This window comes from Dreissena polymorpha, chromosome 15, assembly GCF_020536995.1.
Source record: "Dreissena polymorpha isolate Duluth1 chromosome 15, UMN_Dpol_1.0, whole genome shotgun sequence".
Classification (NCBI taxonomy): domain Eukaryota; kingdom Metazoa; phylum Mollusca; class Bivalvia; order Myida; family Dreissenidae; genus Dreissena; species Dreissena polymorpha.
The window spans coordinates 20435079-20457188 of record NC_068369.1 but is presented as its reverse complement, the minus strand read 5'-3'; the positions used below and the strand labels follow the sequence as shown (position 1 = coordinate 20457188).

Sequence of the window (22110 nt, the reverse complement as noted above, 5' to 3'; positions counted from 1 at the left end):
TCATACAACGGTTCATCGTGTGTGCCTGCGTTAACTGTCAACCTCACACTGTATAGCTACAGCTGTTCCAACACATCCAGACATACCATGACAGTGAGGAATCTGACCTCCAGTAACCATGGGGAGATATGGCAGTGTAATGTTTTCCCACTCAGCGGAGGGGTAATATACAGCAAAAATGTTACTATCAGCGTACAAGGTTAGATGGTTATTTATATATGTAGTTTTCTGCATATACGATTGTAATTATAGGGTATGTGCCATTTATTTTATGCTTTCATGACAACAAAACATACTAGCAACGAACAATGTGAACCATGCGACTCTAAATTATGAACACTATCAGTGTTTGGTAAATTTAAAGTTTAATGTACTTTAACAAAAAGGAAGTCATTTAATAATGATGAAGTTTTTAAATGATATTGCAAAAAATCACTAGTATGACTTGAAATACATGTTTACCCAAATGATTCACAACAATATCAATAATATCCATCTCGTGTTGAAATAATTTGAACTAAACAAGAAGACGCACATTTTCACGATTATTAGAATTTTGCATTCGTTGGTTAATAATTGTGAAGTCATTGTAAATTAAGTGAACGCATAGTCTGCTGCAAAGTACATTTCCAGTCGGCCTCTTACTTTCAAACCTATAATAAAAAACGCTTTAAAGTACTAATGGAGGCTGATACCTTCCAGGTTGTGTTGTTTGGCTTGCTGTTTTATACTTTTTTGTTTGTTTGATCTGTTAATAATAATAAAATTGACATGTTTGTGTGAAGTCCCAGTCACAAGCGTAGCCCTCAGTCCTTCAACTGATGTTACAACAGTTAATGTGTCACAGCCTGCCACCTTCGAATGTATAGTTCCCCGTTCAATACCCAGTGCTACAATCGTATGGTACAAGAACAGTTCAGGAGGGATCAGTGACGTAATTCCTTCAACCAGTAACAGTAACGCTCTGAACTCTGATGGTACTGTAAGAACTACTGGTAGACTCACGTTGAGTCCCAGCAAGACAGACAATGGAGTGGTATTGTATTGTAATGCGACCAATGGAGGAACCAGCAGGACGTCACAACAGTTAATTCTTAACGTTCAGTGTAAGTTCAATATCATAACATAAGTGTTTCGTCCGTCGGTAAGTCTGTTTGTCCGTCAGGCCGTGTGTCCGCAACTGTGTTTCTGCTATTTATAAGAAACTAATACTGCTACTGGGATGTTACTTGATATACTTTTAAATGTAAGTGTCAGAATTTTTTACGACCTATTTTTGATTCATCAGATTTTTTAGGTCATGTCACTGTCACTGAAAATAGAACAAAACTTTAAAAAGAAGAACAAATCATTGACTGGGTCATGCAATTCTCAGAACTGATTAATGATCGTGTGGGTAATGTGGACGACTTTTTGGTTTTAACCACAGGTCTAAGGTCAGGCACTCTTAATAAAACAAAACTTAATATTGATATATATTAACAAGTTTTAAGAATAAATATTAAAGAACAGTGATTCAATGACTCTCAATTTGTAACAATTCGGCTACCTACTATTTACATTCATTTACACCACTCTAATTAATTTACTTGCCTACCAAAAGTTAATATCTGTATGTCACTTATTTGTTCATTAGACGTGTCCATATACTTAATGGTCTAACGAGCCTCGATAAAACGGACACCCCACACAGACTACCTTAAAGGGGCCTTTTCACGTTTCGGTAAATTGACAAAATAAAAATTAAAAATTTCAGACTTGATAATTTTCGTTGAAGTTATGATATTTGTGAGGAAACAGTAATACTATACATTTACCATGCTCTAAAATATCCATTATATGCATTTTTTTTGACGATGTAAAAACCTGAAATTTATAAAGCGTTGCAACTCGAAACGATTGAATAATTTGGAGTGTTCTGTTTTTGTCGTTATATTTTGTGATACTACGACGATTGCTTATATACAGTATAAAATTCATCACTCATTGTATGAGCAACAATGGCCGAGTGGTCTAAGCGATATTATTTTACTCCTTTAATTTTATTTTCGTGTGTTTTTTTAACTGGAGCTTTTTAGATCCAATGTTTACATTTATCAACATAAATCATTTAATGACAAACTTCAATACATGCCAAAATCTGTGAAAAGGCTCCTTTAAGTTTTTTTACACCCGCAAGTGGTAGTTTTAGCGATGATTTACTGGATTATTGATGTTCAAAGTGTGTTTATAGTTTAAGATCAGTATTATGATAAAATATTCCTCAATCGTGAATTCTAATTATTCAAACTGTATATTTACAATTATTTAAGTAGCTTCTAATAAGAGAGTTTCTAATGGATGTGCAAAACTGAAAAAGTTGCTTCTTACATTTTTATGAAAAATTTCTTTGTGACAAAATGCAAGCAATACGTATTGTTTGAATATACGTCACAAAATGTAACATTTTTTATCAAGATTGAGTGGATTTGTCGTATTCAATGGCATGACGTAAATGTCAAAAGAAACCTTACATATTTTAAAATTAAAGTAGGTGTACGAAATTCCAATTACACTAGTTGAGTGTTATTTCAAATAAGTATGTATGATTATAAAATAATTAATTTTAGTTTTATGATCTAAATGGATATGGGTTTTTGTATTACTGACTTGACATAGAACTAATTAACTTTTAAGTGTAGGTTTAAACATCAACCTATAAGATACTTTAGGATGCCCACAAGAGCAGGGTATAGATAGCATAGCGTTCTAAATTGATGTTCAATGTAAGTCGAAAATGCTTTTCTTTTGTTCCCTGAAATTGAATAGGGTTAAAAAGTGGTCAACATGTATTATGATATTGTTAAACGGTCAGTTATGAAAGAACTTTAAAGAAACATCTAAATAACATTTAATACCATATCTGTAGATTTTACACGTCGTAAGTACAGATTGATATAATGTAAAAGTATTAAAATTTATGTTATTTTCTGTGAAATAATGATCCTCTTCAAAAAATATATACTGCAGTAGCATTGAATCCGCTGATTTTTGTTTTCATACAACGGTGACCCAAACCTTCTCTTTGGCAAATACTGTTGTTGTTCAGGTACCTATTGTAACTTGATGATCAGGTCAGGTGCGTGGATAGAGAAAGACATTGATTTATTTGTAATTTGAAGACATACATAGACTCAAATATATTGGTTTTTAGCGATAAGAAATTTCAGTGGCTTTTTTTAACTTGCAAACACACATGGGATACTCAGGTGGACTGCATCATAACATTTGGATAAAATGCTTACCGGTATATAGTAATTATATAAATACTCATAATCCTTCGTATCGTATTAATTAACGACAGTTTAATATACTTAAATACAAATACTTTTTTAAATAACTTGTGACACATAACTGTATTATAAAACAATATAATAGCGCACCGAATTCAATTACAACTAAAAGTATATTTACTAAACACAACATTTTTAGGTTACACAAGACATTATATCTGAATTGTCGCATTTACATTGTTATAAAGCAAAAATTACGACTACAACAGTAAACAATTTTCTTGTTTGTTCCATGTTATCAAACTAGCTCTCTGACTGACGCTTTGTTTTTGATTTGTTTCATTGTGTTATACCCAGTATACATCCACTGTTGACGAATGTTAAGATGGTTGCATGATTTGTAGTTCTTAGCTATTGGTTAAGATATTGGAAAAAATATTCGGAGGTGATCCTAATCGATGTCGGATGTAATTTCCTAATATTGGGACGTTCACTTTTATGTTTCGACCTTAATATGATTAAAAATAAAGTGTTACGAACATTCCAAGAGTCGATATTTCATACCTGGTAGTTTAAACATAATTTATTTCACGAACAAACATGGTATACGAGTGCAAAGAATATAAAATTACAACTGAGTCACAAATTTTCCAAAAAAAGGAGTAGAAAGAAAGATCAAGATCTTATAGATCTCATACCAGTACTATTAACGTTTGAGTCATTTATTATGTTATTGCTTTAACTTATACTGCTTATAAAAGACAATTTAAATGCTCATATTTATTGACAACAATGCACAAAAGGATTATGTTTCGTCATTTCAGATAAGTCGACTATTGATCGTTTCGGAATAGTGGGAAATATGGGTAGTTCTGATATCACTGTCAACGAAAACGTGTCCTCCACCATAGCCTGCTATGTGGACAGTAATCCGGGATCTGCAATAACCTTGCTTAAAGATGGTATTCTTATTAAAAAGACTTGGGGCAGCCATGAACTTGAGTCCACATTAAGAAATTACTGCAATGACTCTGGCGTCTACACTTGTACCAGCGTAAATGATTACAACACAGACGGGGCATCTATAAAGAATATATACTATAATGTCCAATGTAAGTTGTATTGAGCTTAGTTGATGTATAATTGGTTTTTTAATCTGCAGACGCCAATGAAGAATACAAATTATTGTTTCACATGTAAGTTTGCGCCAGGCGTTTTTACTAGGTAAACGCGCATTAGTCATTTACAGTAACACCTTTTATCAGAAATATACAAGCAGGGGAACAATTGTCTGATAATGTTTTTTTACGGACAAAAGAGTTTGTGTATTATCAAACTCAGTATAAAGCTCATTGTATTATAGTATTTAGGTCACAATCCTCATAGTTAAATTTTGATTTTTAAATACGTTGGGATAATGATTTTAAAATAGAGTTTTAATTTTCATAACCTTATTTGTACAAGTGCATTGCTTAAAAAGTACGTATACATGTTGTCGATATCCTAAAGTGGTGAAACGATAGTTATATCTTGTTAGAAAATACTTTTGTATTTCACTTTAATATCAAAAGATGATACTCGTGAATAAATAATAAAAGACGAAATAAAACACTTGTGTTTATGATTTGATAAAGCTATAGTACATTCTAAGCTTCAATTCATTTGAAAACGTATATCAATTCAAACGGGGTCAATGGCCTTCTTGAATGATGTCAACTTTCAGTGTACAGGTGCAGTTATAAGTTTAACCCACTACTAAAAAGTAGGAAGGGGGCTCTAAAGTAACTTTGTCGTGTCAGTATGTCGTTCAATGAGTGCTTCGATGAGTCTGCTTGTCCTTTTTAGTAATGACATTTAAAATAAGTACAAATTGTACCCTTTGTGTGACGGTCTGTTGCGTCAAAAATGACTGACTAGTGTCAAGGTCATTATAATATGAGATATCAATAAAAAAAAACTGTAATTGACAATTTATTGAGAAAGTAACATTTATCTTTAAATATCCTTTCGTGAACGCATTGGTTATGCTAGTGGTTTTGTACAACATAATTATTTAGCGTAATTGCATTGAAATCCCAATTTATCCGCCCAATATATAAGTACATGGAATCTTTGGGTGAGACCTTAAGGGACACTTACAAAAATGAGACTGAACCCGTGAACTCAACATGAGGCATCATATCCTTGCCTTACGGCAACCTAAGATATCCCTTTATGTTGCAGGCGCTCCCAGAAGATCTCCAAATAGAGACATTCTCAAGAACGTCAGCAGCGCAAACAATGAAAACGTTACTTTGGTATTTTACACCATTGCCTATCCCGCACCACAATTTTCTTGGCAAAAGTGTGCTCCAACCTGTACAAAAATTACCGATGGAATGAAGTATAAGATTGTTTCTGAGGACTTGGAATCGAATTTAACCGTACTCAACATTCAGCAGTCTGACTATGGAAGCTATCAAGTTGTCGTCAGTAACACCATTGGGTCAGCCTGGATCGAGCATTATAACATCCTTCGTCAAGGTAATCAAATTCCCTCGCAGTTTTTACTTCCCTTAGAATGTTTAATGTAGACACTGACTGCGTTAACAAGTAATCTCCTACATGATCCGGAAGGATTGTTAGCTTTGTTACTTTTTCATGTGACATGCAAATCCATGTCAAAGTGCCTTCATAACGGATATGATCAAATATGATTTACAGTCAGAAATGATAAATAAGATAAAACATACGGACGTTAAATCATACAAAATGGCAATACATTTTCAATCGACCATCATAACGCGCTTGCATAGCAATGAAGGCAGGGATTTGTTAGTGCTCTGCTTGGAATGCGTCGAATCTCTGGGCGAATGTTTATGGCACTTGAGTAACATTTGAAACATAATATTTGCTATTAACGTGAATATCAATTATACAAAAATAAACAACAGTTGCATACATCCCTTTTACTATGTTGTAATAATGGTGCTCACGTCCAAGGAACACTTATTATTTATATTGTTTATATATCACAAGTACTTGTACATGACGGCGAATTTTAATTTGTATTATGATTATAGTTTATGTTATGTTTTTACATTAGAAAAGGTTTCATATATTACAGTATTGGCATTATCTAAATATCTTGTATCTTTGAATTATGGAACTTTCATATACTCAAGGGGTGCAAACAAACTGGACAAAAGCCGAGCGTGGGGGTGGTTTTGAAAAAATCAGTATTTTTTTTAAGCACGGAAAGCCTACCTAAAAATGTGCATGTAGTTCAGTGACATGATACTGAATAAGAAAATAATACATTAGATTATTTTTGGAAAGGTGCCCATTATGGGTGCGCTACCTTAAACATTGCAGTGGATGCTACGTTTATTAAAATATTGGTGACGGGTGGGAGAGTAGAGGAGTTACACTTTAATGTCAGTACATTAAAATGAATAAAAATGAAATGGAAATACATTAAATGAAGCATTTAATGTCAGGCGCAAAATATTTAAAAACAAATAATGTGGTTTGATTGAGAATTCAACATAATGCTCGTTAATACCAATACATTTATTATTAAAATTATGTTGTGGTTCATTTTTTGTTAGGCTCAAAGACTTTTCCTTAGCGCCAACTTAGATATACGTTGAATTTCTTTTTCATTTTTGTAATCATAAGTGGAGTTTGTTGGAATCCTATATCAAATTATGGGAGATTGTAAATCAATCCTATATAAAATTATGGGAGATTGTAAATCAATGCTATATAAAATTATGGTAGATTGTAAATCAAAGGCATTTTCCTCCTTGATGTGTTTTCAAAATCTCACCACTGTAGACAATTAAAAGTAAATTGCATTGGTTTTATGGATTTATCGCGGACGTTCGATTGGCCTACGTTGAAAAATCGAGCTTCATGTATTGTAACTGTAAGTAAAATTGAATACGTTCAAAGAGCGAACAACTGCAGCGCCTTCAGCGCTTTGATTTTATTGTACAGAATGGAATTCTCTATGACTACTGCGTTCTAAACGAATCACCGAATATTCCGTAAACGTTTTATATCGACAGCACACAAGAAGTCTTTAAACGATCTTCTTTGCTGTCGTGGCTGTATGATGTAACTCATGTAGTTGTAGTAAATAAATACTATTGTTATGTTAATTGTAGCTGCACAGACGACGAGTGCAACACTGTCGGTCCCATCAGGAACAGAAGGTTCTACGTTGACTCTGACTTGTCAGTATTCTGCAGAAGACGCGTTTATATTTGGATGGCTCATAGGATCAACCAGTACTGCATCACAGACTTATGTCGGGCAAGTGTACAATTCATACAACGGTTCATCGTGTGTGCCTGCGTTAACTGTCAACCTCACACTGTATAGCTACAGCTGTTCCAACACATCCAGACATACCATGACAGTGAGGAATCTGACCTCCAGTAACCATGGGGAGATATGGCAGTGTAATGTTTTCCCACTCAGCGGAGGGGTAATATACAGCAAAAATGTTACTATCAGCGTACAAGGTTAGATGGTTATTTATATATGTAGTTTTCTGCATATACGATTGTAATTATAGGGTATGTGCCATTTATTTTATGCTTTCATGACAACAAAACATACTAGCAACGAACAATGTGAACCATGCGACTCTAAATTATGAACACTATCAGTGTTTGGTCAATTAAAAGTTTAATGTACTTTAACAAAAAGGAAGTCATTTAATAATGATGAAGTTTTTAAATGATATTGCAAAAAATCACTAGTATGACTTGAAATACATGTTTACCCAAATGATTCACAACAATATCAATAATATCCATCTCGTGTTGAAATAATTTGAACTAAACAAGAAGACGCACATTTTCACGATTATTAGAATTTTGCATTCGTTGGTTAATAATTGTGAAGTCATTGTAAATTAAGTGAACGCACAGTCTGCTGCAAAGTACATTTCCAGTCGGCCTATTACTTTCAAACCTATAATAAAAAACGCTTTAAAGTACTAATGGAGGCTGATACCTTCCAGGTTGTGTTGTTTGGCATGCTGTTTTATACTTTTTTGTTTGTTTGATCTGTTAATAATAATAAAATTGACATGTTTGTGTGAAGTCCCAGTCACAAGCGTAGCCCTCAGTCCTTCAACTGATGTTACAACAGTTAATGTGTCACAGCCTGCCACCTTCGAATGTATAGTTCCCCGTTCAATACCCAGTGCTACAATCGTATGGTACAAGAACAGTTCAGAAGGGATCAGTGACGTAATTCCTTCAACCAGTAACAGTAACGCTCTGAACTCTGATGGTACTGTAAGAACTACTGGTAGACTCACGTTGAGTCCCAGCAAGACAGACAATGGAGTGGTATTGTATTGTAATGCGACCAATGGAGGAACCAGCAGCACGTCACAACAGTTAATTCTTAACGTTCAGTGTAAGTTCAATATCATAACATAAGTGTTTCGTCCGTCGGTAAGTCTGTTTGTCCGTCAGGCCGTGTGTCCGCAACTGTGTTTCTGCTATTTATAAGAAACTAATACTGCTACTGGGATGTTACTTGATATACTTTTAAATGTAAGTGTCAGAATTTTTTACGACCTATTTTTGTTTCATCAGATTTTTTAGGTCATGTCACTGTCACTGAAAATAGAACAAAACTTTAAAAAGAAGAACAAATCATTGACTGGGTCATGCAATTCTCAGAACTGATTAATGATCGTGTGGGTAATGTGGACGACTTTTTGGTTTTAACCACAGGTCTAAGGTCAGGCACTCTTAATAAAACAAAACTTAATATTGATATATATTAACAAGTTTTAAGAATAAATATTAAAGAACAGTGATTCAATGACTCTCAATTTGTAACAATTCGGCTACCTACTATTTACATTCATTTACACCACTCTAATTAATTTACTTGCCTACCAAAAGTTAATATCTGTATGTCACTTATTTGTTCATTAGACGTGTCCATATACTTAATGGTCTAACGAGCCTCGATAAAACGGACACCCCACACAGACTACCTTAAAGGGGCCTTTTCACGTTTCGGTAAATTGACAAAATAAAAATTAAAACTTTCAGACTTGCAAATTTTCGTTGAAGTTATGATATTTGTGAGGAAACAGTAATACTATACATTTACCATGCTCTAAAATATCCATTATATGCATTTTTTTTGACGATGTAAAAACCTGAAATTTATAAAGCGTTGCAACTCGAAACGATTGAATAATTTGGAGTGTTCTGTTTTTGTCGTTATATTTTGTGATACTACGACGATTGCTTATATACAGTATAAAATTCATCACTCATTGTATGAGCAACAATGGCCGAGTGGTCTAAGCGATATTATTTTACTCCTTTAATTTTATTTTCGTGTGTTTTTTAAATGGAGCTTCTTAGATCCAATGTTTACATTTATCAACATAAAGCATTTAATGACAAACTTCAATACATGCCAAAATCTGTGAAAAGGCTCCTTTAAGTTTTTTTACACCCGCAAGTGGTAGTTTTAGCGATGATTTACTGGATTATTGATGTTCAAAGTGTATTTATAGTTTAAGATCAGTATTATGATAAAATATTCCTCAATCGTGAATTCTAATTATTCAAACTGTATATTTACAATTATTTAAGTAGCTTCTAATAAGAGAGTTTCTAATGGATGTGCAAAACTGAAAAAGTTGCTTCTTACATTTTTATGAAAAATTTCTTTGTGACAAAATGCAAGCAATACGTATTGTTTGAATATACGTCACAAAATGTAACATTTTTTATAAAGATTGAGTGGATATGTCGTATTCAATGGCATGACGTAAATGTCAAAAGAAACCTTTCATATTTTAAAATTAAATTAGGTGTACGAAATACCAATTACACTAGTTGAGTGTTATTTCAAATAAGTATGTATGATTATTAAATAATTAATTTTAGTTTTATGATCTAAATGGATATGGGTTTTTGTATTACTGACTTGACATAGAACTAATTAACTTTTAAGTGTAGGTTTAAACATCAACCTATAAGATACTTTAGGATGCCCACAAGAGCAGGGTATAGATAGCATAGCGTTCTAAATTGATGTTCAATGTAAATCGAAAATGCTTTTCTTTTGTTCCCTGAAATTGAATAGGGTTAAAAAGTGGTCAACATGTATTATGATATTGTTAAACGGTCAGTTATGAAAGAACTTTAAAGAAACATCTAGATAACATTTAATACCATATCTGTAGATTTTACACGTCGTAAGTACAGATTGATATAATGTAAAAGTATTAAAATTTATGTTATTTTCTGTGAAATAATGATCCTCTTCAAAAAATATATACTGCAGTAGCATTGAATCCGCTGATTTTTGTTTTCATACAACGGTGACCCAAACCTTCTCTTTGGCAAATACTGTTGTTGTTCAGGTACCTATTGTAACTTGATGATCAGGTCAGGTGCGTGGATAGAGAAAGACATTGATTTATTTGTAATTTGAAGACATACATAGACTTAAATATATTGGTTTTTAGCGAAAAGAAATTTCAGTGGCTTTTTTTAACTTGCAAACACACATGGGATACTCAGGTGGACTGCATCATAACATTTGGATAAAATGCTTACCGGTATATAGTAATTATAGAAATACTCATAATCCTTCGTATCGTATTAATTAACGACAGTTTAATATACTTAAATACAAATACTTTTTTAAATAACTTGTGACACATAACTGTATTATAAAACAATATAATAGCGCACCGAATTCAATTACAACTAAAAGTATATTTACTAAACACAACATTTTGAGGTTACACAAGACATTATATCTGAATTGTCGCATTTACATTGTTATAAAGCAAAAATTACGACTACAACAGTAAACAATTTTCTTGTTTGTTCCATGTTATCAAACTAGCTCTCTGACTGACGCTTTGTTTTTGATTTGTTTCATTGTGTTATACCCAGTATACATCCACTGTTGACGAATGTTAAGATGGTTGCATGATTTGTAGTTCTTAGCTATTGCTTAAGATATTGGAAAAAATATTCGGAGGTGATCCTTATCGATGTCGGATGTAATTTCCTAATATTGGGACGTTCACTTTTATGTTTCGACCTTAATATGATTAAAAATAAAGTGTTACGAACATTCCAAGAGTCGATATTTCATACCTGGTAGTTTAAACATAATTTATTTCACGAACAAACATGGTATACGAGTGCAAAGAATATAAAATTACAACTGAGTCACAAATTTTCCAAAAAAAGGAGTAGAAAGAAAGATCAAGATCTTATAGATCTCATACCAGTACTATTAACGTTTGAGTCATTTATTATGTTATTGCTTTAACTTATACTGCTTATAAAAGACAATTTAAATGCTCATATTTATTGACAACAATGCACAAAAGGATTATGTTTCGTCATTTCAGATAAGTCGACTATTGATCGTTTCGGAATAGTGGGAAATATGGGTAGTTCTGATATCACTGTCAACGAAAACGTGTCCTCCACCATAGCCTGCTATGTGGACAGTAATCCGGGATCTGCAATAACCTTGCTTAAAGATGGTATTCTTATTAAAAAGACTTGGGGCAGCCATGAACTTGAGTCCACATTAAGAAATTACTGCAATGACTCTGGCGTCTACACTTGTACCAGCGTAAATGATTACAACACAGACGGGGCATCTATAAAGAATATATACTATAATGTCCAATGTAAGTTGTATTGAGCTTAGTTGATGTATAATTGGTTTTTTAATCTGCAGACGCCAATGAAGAATACAAATTATTGTTTCACATGTAAGTTTGCGCCAGGCGTTTTTACTAGGTAAACGCGCATTAGTCATTTACAGTAACACCTTTTATCAGAAATATACAAGCAGGGGAACAATTGTCTGATAATGTTTTTTTACGGACAAAAGAGTTTGTGTATTATCAAACTCAGTATAAAGCTCATTGTATTATAGTATTTAGGTCACAATCCTCATAGTTAAATTTTGATTTTTAAATACGTTGGGATAATGATTTTAAAATAGAGTTTTAATTTTCATAACCTTATTTGTACGAGTGCATTGCTTAAAAAGTACGTGTACATGTTGTCGATATCCTAAAGTGGTGAAACGATAGTTATATCTTGTTAGAAAATACTTTTGTATTTCACTTTAATATCAAAAGATGATACTCGTGAATAAATAATAAAAGACGAAATAAAACACTTGTGTTTATGATTTGATAAAGCTATAGTCCATTCTAAGCTTCAATTCATTTGAAAACGTATATCAATTCAAACGGGGTCAATGGCCTTCTTGAATGATGACAACTTTCAGTGTACAGGTGCAGTTATAAGTTTAACCCACTACTAAAAAGTAGGAAGGGGGCTCTAAAGTAACTTTGTCGTGTCAGTATGTCGTTCAATGAGTGCTTCGATGAGTCTGCTTGTCCTTTTCAGTAATGACATTTAAAATAAGTACAAATTGTACCCTTTGTGTGACGGTCTGTTGCGTCAAAAATGACTGACTAGTGTCAAGGTCATTATAATATGAGATATCAATAAAAAAAAACTGTAATTGACAATTTATTGAGAAAGTAACATTTATCTTTAAATATCCTTTCGTGAACGCATTGGTTATGCTAGTGGTTTTGTACAACATAATTATTTAGCGTAATTGCATTGAAATCCCAATTTATCCGCCCAATATATAAGTACATGGAATCTTTGGGTGAGATCTTAAGGGACACTTACAAAAATGATACTGAACCCGTGAACTCAACATGAGGCATCATATCCTTGCCTTACGGCAACCTAAGATATCCCTTTATGTTGCAGGCGCTCCCAGAAGATCTCCAAATAGAGACATTCTCAAGAACGTCAGCAGCGCAAACAATGAAAACGTTACTTTGGTATTTTACACCATTGCCTATCCCGCACCACAATTTTCTTGGCAAAAGTGTGCTCCAACCTGTACAAAAATTACCGATGGAATGAAGTATAAGATTGTTTCTGAGGACTTGGAATCGAATTTAACCGTACTCAACATTCAGCAGTCTGACTATGGAAGCTATCAAGTTGTCGTCAGTAACACCATTGGGTCAGCCTGGATCGAGCATTATAACATCCTTCGTCAAGGTAATTAAATTCCCTCGCAGTTTTTACTTCCCTTAGAATGTTTAATGTAGACACTGACTGCGTTAACAAGTAATCTCCTACATGATCCGGAAGGATTGTTAGCTTTGTTACTTTTTCATGTGACATGCAAATCCATGTCAAAGTGCCTTCATAACGGATATGATCAAATATGATTTACAGTCAGAAATGATAAATAAGATAAAACATACGGACGTTAAATCATACAAAATGGCAATACATTTTCAATCGACCATCATAACGCGCTTGCTTAGCAATGAAGGCAGGGATTTGTTAGTGCTCTGCTTGGAATGCGTCGAATCTCTGGGCGAATGTTTATGGCACTTGAGTAACATTTGAAACATAATATTTGCTATTAACGTGAATATCAATTATACAAAAATAAACAACAGTTGCATACATCCCTTTTAATATGTTGTGATAATGGTGCTCACATCCAAGGAACACTTATTATTTATATTGTTTATATATCACAAGTACTTGTACATGACGGCGAATTTTAATTTGTATTATGATTATAGTTTATGTTATGTTTTTACATTAGAAAAGGTTTCATATATTACAGCTAAACCGAGCGTGCCGGGATACTTCCATTACACACAACACTTGCAAAATCAAACAACAGTGGCTTTTTACTGGCTACCTGGAGATAACGGAGGATCTGTGCAGACATTTATTATCGAATACAAAACAACTGGCTCGCAAGTATGGGAGCAAATTTCTGTTGTGGAGAAAACATCAACGCCACTGATGAATGCCAGCGTTGACAACCTAAGCACTGGAACGGAATATCAAGCAAGGATATTTGCTAGAAACAAGTTTGGAGCATCATATGGTACTGACACAATAACCTTTTTAACACCAGGTAAATAATATCGTGTCATAAAAACTTTTTGTAATACAACTTGCGATAAATAACGCACGTGTTGAATTTAATAAAACATCAACACCTTAGAAAAACGAATTATAAGTCATCGCGCACTTCCTGTTTCAGCCAGCACCACAAGAGCCACTCATCAATCGCTGTCCCAGGTTTGGTGTATTGTTGGGGCAGTTGTGCCGGGGATTTTGCTTGTTGGCTTCATTTCGGTTCTTATTTTCTTGCGTCTTACTAACCACATCCACTTCACGAAGAAAGGTTTGTTTCAAAATATTGCAATATTTATGGTATTCAAGTAAGGTGTATGTCATGTAAGCAAGAAGTTTCGTTGTTTATTTGTGCATGTAAATAACCTTATTTAATGTATTCATGAACTATTGTCCGTTTATTTCAATTCATATAAAAACAACTTATTCAAGGAAAAGTAAGCCATCAGGCAGTTAACGAAGATGTAAGCAACATAATCGAAATAGCAAACCATCAGTAACCTCTTGTAATGTTGATGACTTTGCTTATAAAAGATTATAACTGCATTTGTCATTATAGTTATTTAGTTAAGAGGGTTAGACCTAATAAATATTGTATCATGCTCGTAGGGTGTTTGTTACTGTATTATTAAGTAATACTTTAATCATTTTTTCCATACTGGTTTGTATTTTTCGGACAATAGTATTTACCGGTTTAAAATATTTGTATTTCGTAACCGCTTTTTTGAATTTGTTATTCCATTCAAAGAAATAAAATTAATATCAAAGCAGTCTTAATGGTATTCAACAAAGCAAACGCCTTTATGCTGGTAGTCTAAAACGTATGCGACTGTCGTCTGTGCTAATGTTATGTATGGCGCATACGCAACACAATCCGAATTCAGCGCTCATGTTTCAGGATGTATTTGAACATTCTTCTTAAATTGAAGATTTATATTATTTTGTCCTGATTATGTTTTATATTTGTTTACATACAATTTCCACAGATCATAAATTTTTATTCTTATACTGACTAAATTTAGTAATAAAGCGTTACTTTATTTAATTTGCGATTCACAAAACGTCTTAAAATACTTTAGTCAACGTGCAAAAGACGGTGTTTGAAGTTCCCCACATGGTATTGTAAAAATTTCTCCGTTGAAATCGAGCAGTTATTCAAACAATTTTGACATTAATGCAACTTCGTCCGATATATATACTCGCCAAACAGTAATCGTACATTAATTATCACATAGATTTCAACAAACTCACTCAATGTACGAGTTAATATTAACAGGTGTCCACGAAGGATTGGCATCTGCTTCTACGTATGTATTGCTTTATTATTTATAATGTTGCAATCGTAACAAAACAGCAGTATTAATATCTATTTAGTATTGTACACAGATTCAAGTCCAGAAACGTGAAGTTTTATTATTCGAATGTCTTTCACTTTGTACAATTCGTGTATGTTTAATTCACTAAGCAATCAATTTCACACAGATTCAATACGATCTTCATAAAGACGTCAATTTATATGTCTAAGCGGATGTTTCTGTTAATGCAATGCTTTTGCCTGGAGTGTTTTAATTGAAAGCGTCGCACTGTTGTTTTAAAGGTTTCTATAGATTTGTGTTACTAATCTTCTTTGTTTTGGAGAATTTTTGAAAAAATGGTTTTTACATAACAGTTTTTGTTAATTTTACAAAAAAGTGACACAATGAAAACGCAGTCCATTATACATTTTTTTACATTCTGAGTTTTTAAATTGGCTGTAATTCAGTATGTTGATGTACACATGTACTTACAAAACCCAAGTTACGAGAAAGATGATGATTTGTTACATTAAACAATCTGTCTTTTTATATCTGACTATATATAATAGATTATGTAAATGATACGTGTGTTTACAACAAAACACCGACGTGTAAGAGAGCAGATATGTATCATTGATTAAATTCTTTTTTTGATGTAAAAAAATAAGATTGAAAATATTCATTTTATAACAAGAAGAGAAGGGTGTAATTGCACTGAGAATATTTAAAAAACGTTAATTTATGTTCCATAATAAGAACCAAAACAGCCGCTGCAGACGATCCGGCAAACGTCACAATGGCCCACTACGAGGCTCTTAGTGAGTACATAAATATAGAATAGTCATAACATATACATATATAGAATAATCATAAATATACATATATACAATAGTCATAACATATACATATATATAATAGTCATAACATAAACATATATTCTATAGTCATAACATATACATATATATAATAGTCATAACATATACATAAATAGAATAGTCATAACATATGCATTTTGATGGTCTCTCAGACATTGACTCGTCCAATATTAAAATAACTAATACTTATTTATTACTGCATGCAACGTTATGTGAAATTTTAAATAGATGCGCTGATTAGTCTCTTTAATCTTAAGACGTTTAAGATACTAAGTATTTTCAAGTCAAAACAACGCCAAGTACGTAGATGGGTTAACTATTAAAGTAGGGGACTCGACAATTAAACCATCGCAATACGTTCAAAATCTCGGTGCTTCAAGAATGAACATGGAAAACCATATTAATGCTATAAGTAGATCATGTTTCGGTCAGATTAGGCAAATAGGTCACATCAGGCAATATCTTACACCAAATGCCACAAAATCCTTGGTCAATTCACTTGTCACATCTCGGCTAGACTATTGCAATGCACTGCTGTATGGAATACAAACATCAGCTATCAAGAAACTACAAAATGTTCAAAACACTGCGGCGCGTGTTATCACAAGAACATCCCGCTATAGTCACATAACACCGATCCTAAAAGAATAACACTGGCTCCCAATTAAAAAAACGAATCCACTTCAAGATACTTACCAATGCGTTCAAAGCCTTAAATGGACAATCGCCTGTATATCTGAAAAACCTACTAGAAGTCTACGAACCAAGGCGAAACTTAAGATCAAAAAACGAAGCGACTTCATTAGTGATTCCAACGAAGATTAAATCCGTATCATACGGGGAGCGAAGTTTCATGTACGCTGCTCCCAAACTCTGGAACTCATTTCCATCAAACATTCGAGGTTCTTTAACACTGAATTCATTCAAAAAGGCACTGAAAACTCACCTCTTCCTCCAATCTTATGCAATATAAGCAGTGGTTTACTCAAATCAATTCATAATATCAAATCTCAATCATCATGAATTTGAATTAACCCTTTTAAAGGAAGCATAATAATTCCTTTGAGGGTTCGTGGACTCATGGTAATGGTATCCTGACGTTACCCTTGTCTCAATCAGCATGAACTTGAATTTACCCTTTTAAAGCAAGCATAATTATTCCTTTGGGAGTTTGTGGACTCGTGGTAATGGTATCCTGACGTTACCCTTATCTCTATCTCTGTTTTGTCTCTGGTTTGTCCTGCCGATTTTTCAAATCTATGGTTACTGTGCATGTTTTTTGTTGTTTTACGTAGTAATTATTGTTTAAGTTTTAGATTTTATTGTTTCATTAATTGTCTTATAGCTCTACACATAGGGTAGTTTTTTAGTGTCTTGTTGAACTTTCTAATCTAGGGTTACTGTGCATGTTTTTTACGGAGTACTTATATTAGAATAGAGTAGTTTTATTGTATAATTGAGTAGTTTTGATGGATTTCTTTTGAAACAGTGTTGCGAAATGTATTCGTATCGGCGATACGTCAAATGTTCTTATGTAAAGCGCCTTTCAACGTGCACTCTTGCATGAAAAGGGCGCTATATAAATCCGGTATAATAATAATAATAATAATAATAATAATAATAATAATAATAATAATAATAATAATAATAATAATAATCATATTGATATAAATAATAATTTGTTAGGTGTTTTGTATTATGTTGTCAAAACAATATTCTTCATACGTTCTTATCTTAGTCAGAACTTTTTTCTATCTTTTAAGCACCTGGCCAAAGGTAAGTGCACGGCTTACCTTACTTATATATAAATAGTATTTTATGATAACAAACTAAGTAACGTTAATGATTTTTACATAATAATTTAACTGCCATTTATTGACCTACGCATGACATGATTATTGCAACTAATGGTACGCTATTGTATCTTTGTTCTACTCAAGACCAATTCATAATATATGCCACTAATTTTAAAATATCTGTTTGTATAATTACTTCTAATATATTATTAACATAATGAAAATGGATATTTCTTACTTGATTACGTGATATTTTAAATAGAAAAGAAGAGATTTTTTTACAATGCTGTATAAAGCATCTAGAAATTCTTCTTTTGCTTTTTTCACGTTTCTTTAAGATCCACTAGTGTATATTCGTCACTTCAACACCCAACGTCAACTGACAACAGATTCGCACAACGTACGGCATTAGGGGCACATGATATAGAGCTGCAAGGTAAATTGTATCATGTCCGTATGGCAAATAAACGTGTTAGGCTGTACGTATGGCATATTCATGTTTTCTGTTTGTAAAATATATGTGCATATGTGAAATTATAGTAAGTAATAGAAAAATAAGTTGTGACACTGCGTTGTTCATCACACATATGTATTTATATACTCTCGCATCGGTTTGTGTATTTATGCTATTTGTCAGTGTTTTATATCGTCTATTCACGATCTTTTATTTAATTAAAAATAGGTTAATATAAATGGCTGTGTTAAATGCAAAAAGCAATTTAAGCTTTCCATTGAGCGAGTCATTTTAATAATAAATATATTTACCCTGTAAATAAATAGTTTAACCCTGTTTTGTTCGCAGAACAGTCAGCGTATCAGAATCCATGATATACTTGACCCCAAGGAAGAACCGATACACATCGAAGCAAACTTAAACGGATTTTACAGTTTTACATTCTTCGAAGTCTGTCACATAAGAAATAACCCATGGCTGAAAATGCATAATGACGTGAGCTTTTGATTCATGGATGGATTTAAAAGTGTTTCAATGATATTTCAGACTCTCTGAGTAATTATGTAAAAGCGTATTTACACAAACCTAAATTAAATTCTATGCAGATGAGGTTGGCAGATACTATAATGTTAATATTATATTAACAAAGCTTTGTCTAAAACGGACATGTCACATATTTTTGTGGTTTACCTGTAACAATAATTTGAATGTTGGTAAATGTTTTAGAAAAAAAGCGGCGTATATGTGTTAAATATATCTACCATATTATATTTACCGTATGTTCGAAGACATTGTGTTATGTAATTACACCATGTCCTTAAAAGATTTGCCTTATGTCAGATTTTTCTTAAGCACAAATGTATTTCATTAATGGTAATTAATAGTTAGTCCGAGTTACGTATACAAAGTAAACGTAGGTATCTTTTCTGTTGATTTTCGTATGAAATCCTAATTGTGAATCAACATGTACATACTGTATTGAATATAAGAAAGTGTGTTTTTTGTATCTTAGAATATGATTTTATGTATTGTAAATAATTTCATTTATATAGGATTGCTGTAAATAGTATATATAATTGCATGCTGTTAAAACACATATTTAAACGTGCGTCTTAACTAGCCTTTGAAGCATATATATTGCGTGTAAGCGTATGTCATGTCTAACAATCGAAATTGTATTATGCAAATAATTCTCCTTCGTTTACTACCCAATGTAAAGAGCTTCGAAATATACTTCATTCTTAGAAATTATTTTTTAATTAAGTACTTATTTATAAATGATCGACAATTTTTGGATAATTAATTCATGATAGTAATGATTCCTCACTACCCTGGCTAAGAACTGCTTCTTAAAAATTAGATTTAAGTATAGTGTTGATGCTTTTAATATTTTTCATAGTAAACCATCATACAAATATTTAAATATTTATAAAGCCATATATATTGAAAAGCTTCACTTTACATGTTACACTTTGTAATCAAAAATACTTCTTATCGCTCCATACATATTGAATATTAATAATAATACAAAAATAAAATACATGTTTATTATAATTACATTTGGTTTGGGCCAGTCTGACTAAAAGGCAATATTGTTGCGAGCTAACTGTTCCGTATTCTTGCCAGGAATAGTTCAATAATAGTTCAATAATAATAAAGTGGTTTTTACGCTTATTTACTAAAACGAGGAAAACAAGTCATTTTAAAACTTCATTAACCTTTTATTCTTTAACGTCGAAATTCATAGAAGTTATATTTTCATTAACACAACGTAAACATTAACAGTGCAAATTTCTTTACGGTTCAAATACACCACACAATACGATGATTTCTCAGAAATAAGTCAAATATTTAAAACAATTCTCTCACACCAGTGTCCAATACTCATTCACCACAAGAGTATACGTTTTAAATAAATAAACAATCTTTAATATATTTATATAAGATATCTGTGTTGGGTTAAAGTCTATTAGGATCTATATGAATTCAGTTTATATTAAGTTTTTCTTACAAGTTTCTGAATATTTAATAAAAGATGTTATGCCCTTGATGTTATGGCCCGACTGAATTCCTTAATAAAGTTCCTGAAACCTTAAATACTCGAGCGACCCAAAAGGTTGGTCAATGCCCAGTTTTTATGGCCCGACCAAGAATTCTTGGTCGCCTGCCCCAAAATTACTGGTCATGTACCCAAAATAAATGGTCATTGACCCAAAAAATGGGTCAATGACGTCGATTGACCACAAAAAGTGGTCATGAACGCTCGAAATGCATTGAAATGGCATCACGCCAAAAGACACCGCCATATTGGATTTTGAACAAAAATTTATGTAAAACAATCTATGGGCGCTTAGAAAGATGGATACACCACTTTAAACAAGTATTTAACAGAGATTACATCATATCTAAAAATAACCTGTTTCATGCTTAGTTCACTGCAGACAATAGTTCAAACCTGACCATAATGCAACGCGACAAATGGCTGCGACCAGATCAGAAATGAGAATGGTCTGACAATAACCTACGAAAATGTACTCATTTATGCATGTTAAAATAGATATACGACGAAGATAACAAGGTATGATCACTTAACATTATGTTAGTGTAATACGTGTGAACACACTTATATATAATGACATAAAATCGAAGATCAAATGCAGTAACAACAACAACAACAGTGGACTTTGCATTAAACGGATGAAATGATTTTAAACAGCTATGTCTTTTGTTTGTATGGTGCTCTGTGAAATGAACCAGTTCACATGCAAATTAAATTATGGCTGCTCAAATATTCAACACATGAGTTGTACAGCAATGGGTAAGTTAAGTTATATTTATAATATGTATAAACAAATGTTAGGTACATTTGATGTTCCTATATGCAGGGCATATCATTACCCCCCTGTTTTTTTTGGCAAAACTCCTGTTGCCACAGTCCACAGGTAATTGTAACAAATACTAAAACAGTTTAGTGATAAACATATTATTATGCCCCCCTTCGAAGAGGATGAGGTATATTGCTTTGTACATGTCAGTCGGTCCGTCGGTCTGTCGGTCGGTCGGTCCGTTCACCAGATGGTTTCCGGATGGTAACTCAAGAATGCCAACGCCTAGGCTCATGAAACTTTATAGGTACAAGGTCACAGTGACTCGAAACAGTAAAAATGATTTAAGATAAACTATCAATAATGAAACACACTTTAAACAGCAAACAACAATACATTCCTTTTGAAATGTTACATGGCTACGGCTTAGAATGCCGCTTCGACACCTGTTCCCTATCCTTCTCCAGCTTCCCAACAGTGGATCGCCTTACCAGATCTGAGTTAAATCTTAATGACTTAATGTCCTCACTCATTGGACCTAGTTTGTTTTTTATTGCACGCAACTCCGCCGTGTTCTCTGGACTCAACGTTACCATTTCATC

The 22110-nt window shown here is 32.9% G+C and overlaps 1 protein-coding gene and 1 long non-coding RNA gene across 2 annotated transcripts; both read left to right on the top strand.

The window, feature by feature from the left end:
* The first annotated feature begins 44 nt into the window (after window positions 1-44).
* Window positions 45-14269, top strand: LOC127859603 (neural cell adhesion molecule 2-like). Its single transcript, XM_052397102.1, has 5 exons — window positions 45-199; window positions 786-1106; window positions 11680-11967; window positions 13079-13378; window positions 13962-14269. The coding sequence occupies exons 1-5, from the start codon at window positions 88-90 to the stop codon at window positions 14267-14269; spliced, it is 1329 nt and encodes a 442-aa protein (XP_052253062.1). The 5' UTR covers window positions 45-87.
* A 128-nt stretch (window positions 14270-14397) lies between these two features.
* Window positions 14398-16376, top strand: LOC127861093 (uncharacterized). The gene is made up of 3 exons (XR_008040065.1): window positions 14398-14534; window positions 15540-15570; window positions 16315-16376. It is a non-coding gene; the product is annotated as an uncharacterized LOC127861093 (long non-coding RNA).
* Window positions 16377-22110: the final 5734 nt, after the last annotated feature.

Excerpts from the sequence above, each read along its gene's own strand:
- LOC127859603 (XM_052397102.1), top strand. The coding sequence starts at position 88 with ATGACAGTGAGGAATCTGACCTCCAGTAACCATGGGGAGATATGGCAG. Across the intron at positions 200-785 it reads TGTTACTATCAGCGTACAAG|TCCCAGTCACAAGCGTAGCC; the intron begins GTTAGATGGTTA and ends GTTTGTGTGAAG. Across the intron at positions 1,107-11,679 it reads GTTAATTCTTAACGTTCAGT|ATAAGTCGACTATTGATCGT; the intron begins GTAAGTTCAATA and ends TCGTCATTTCAG.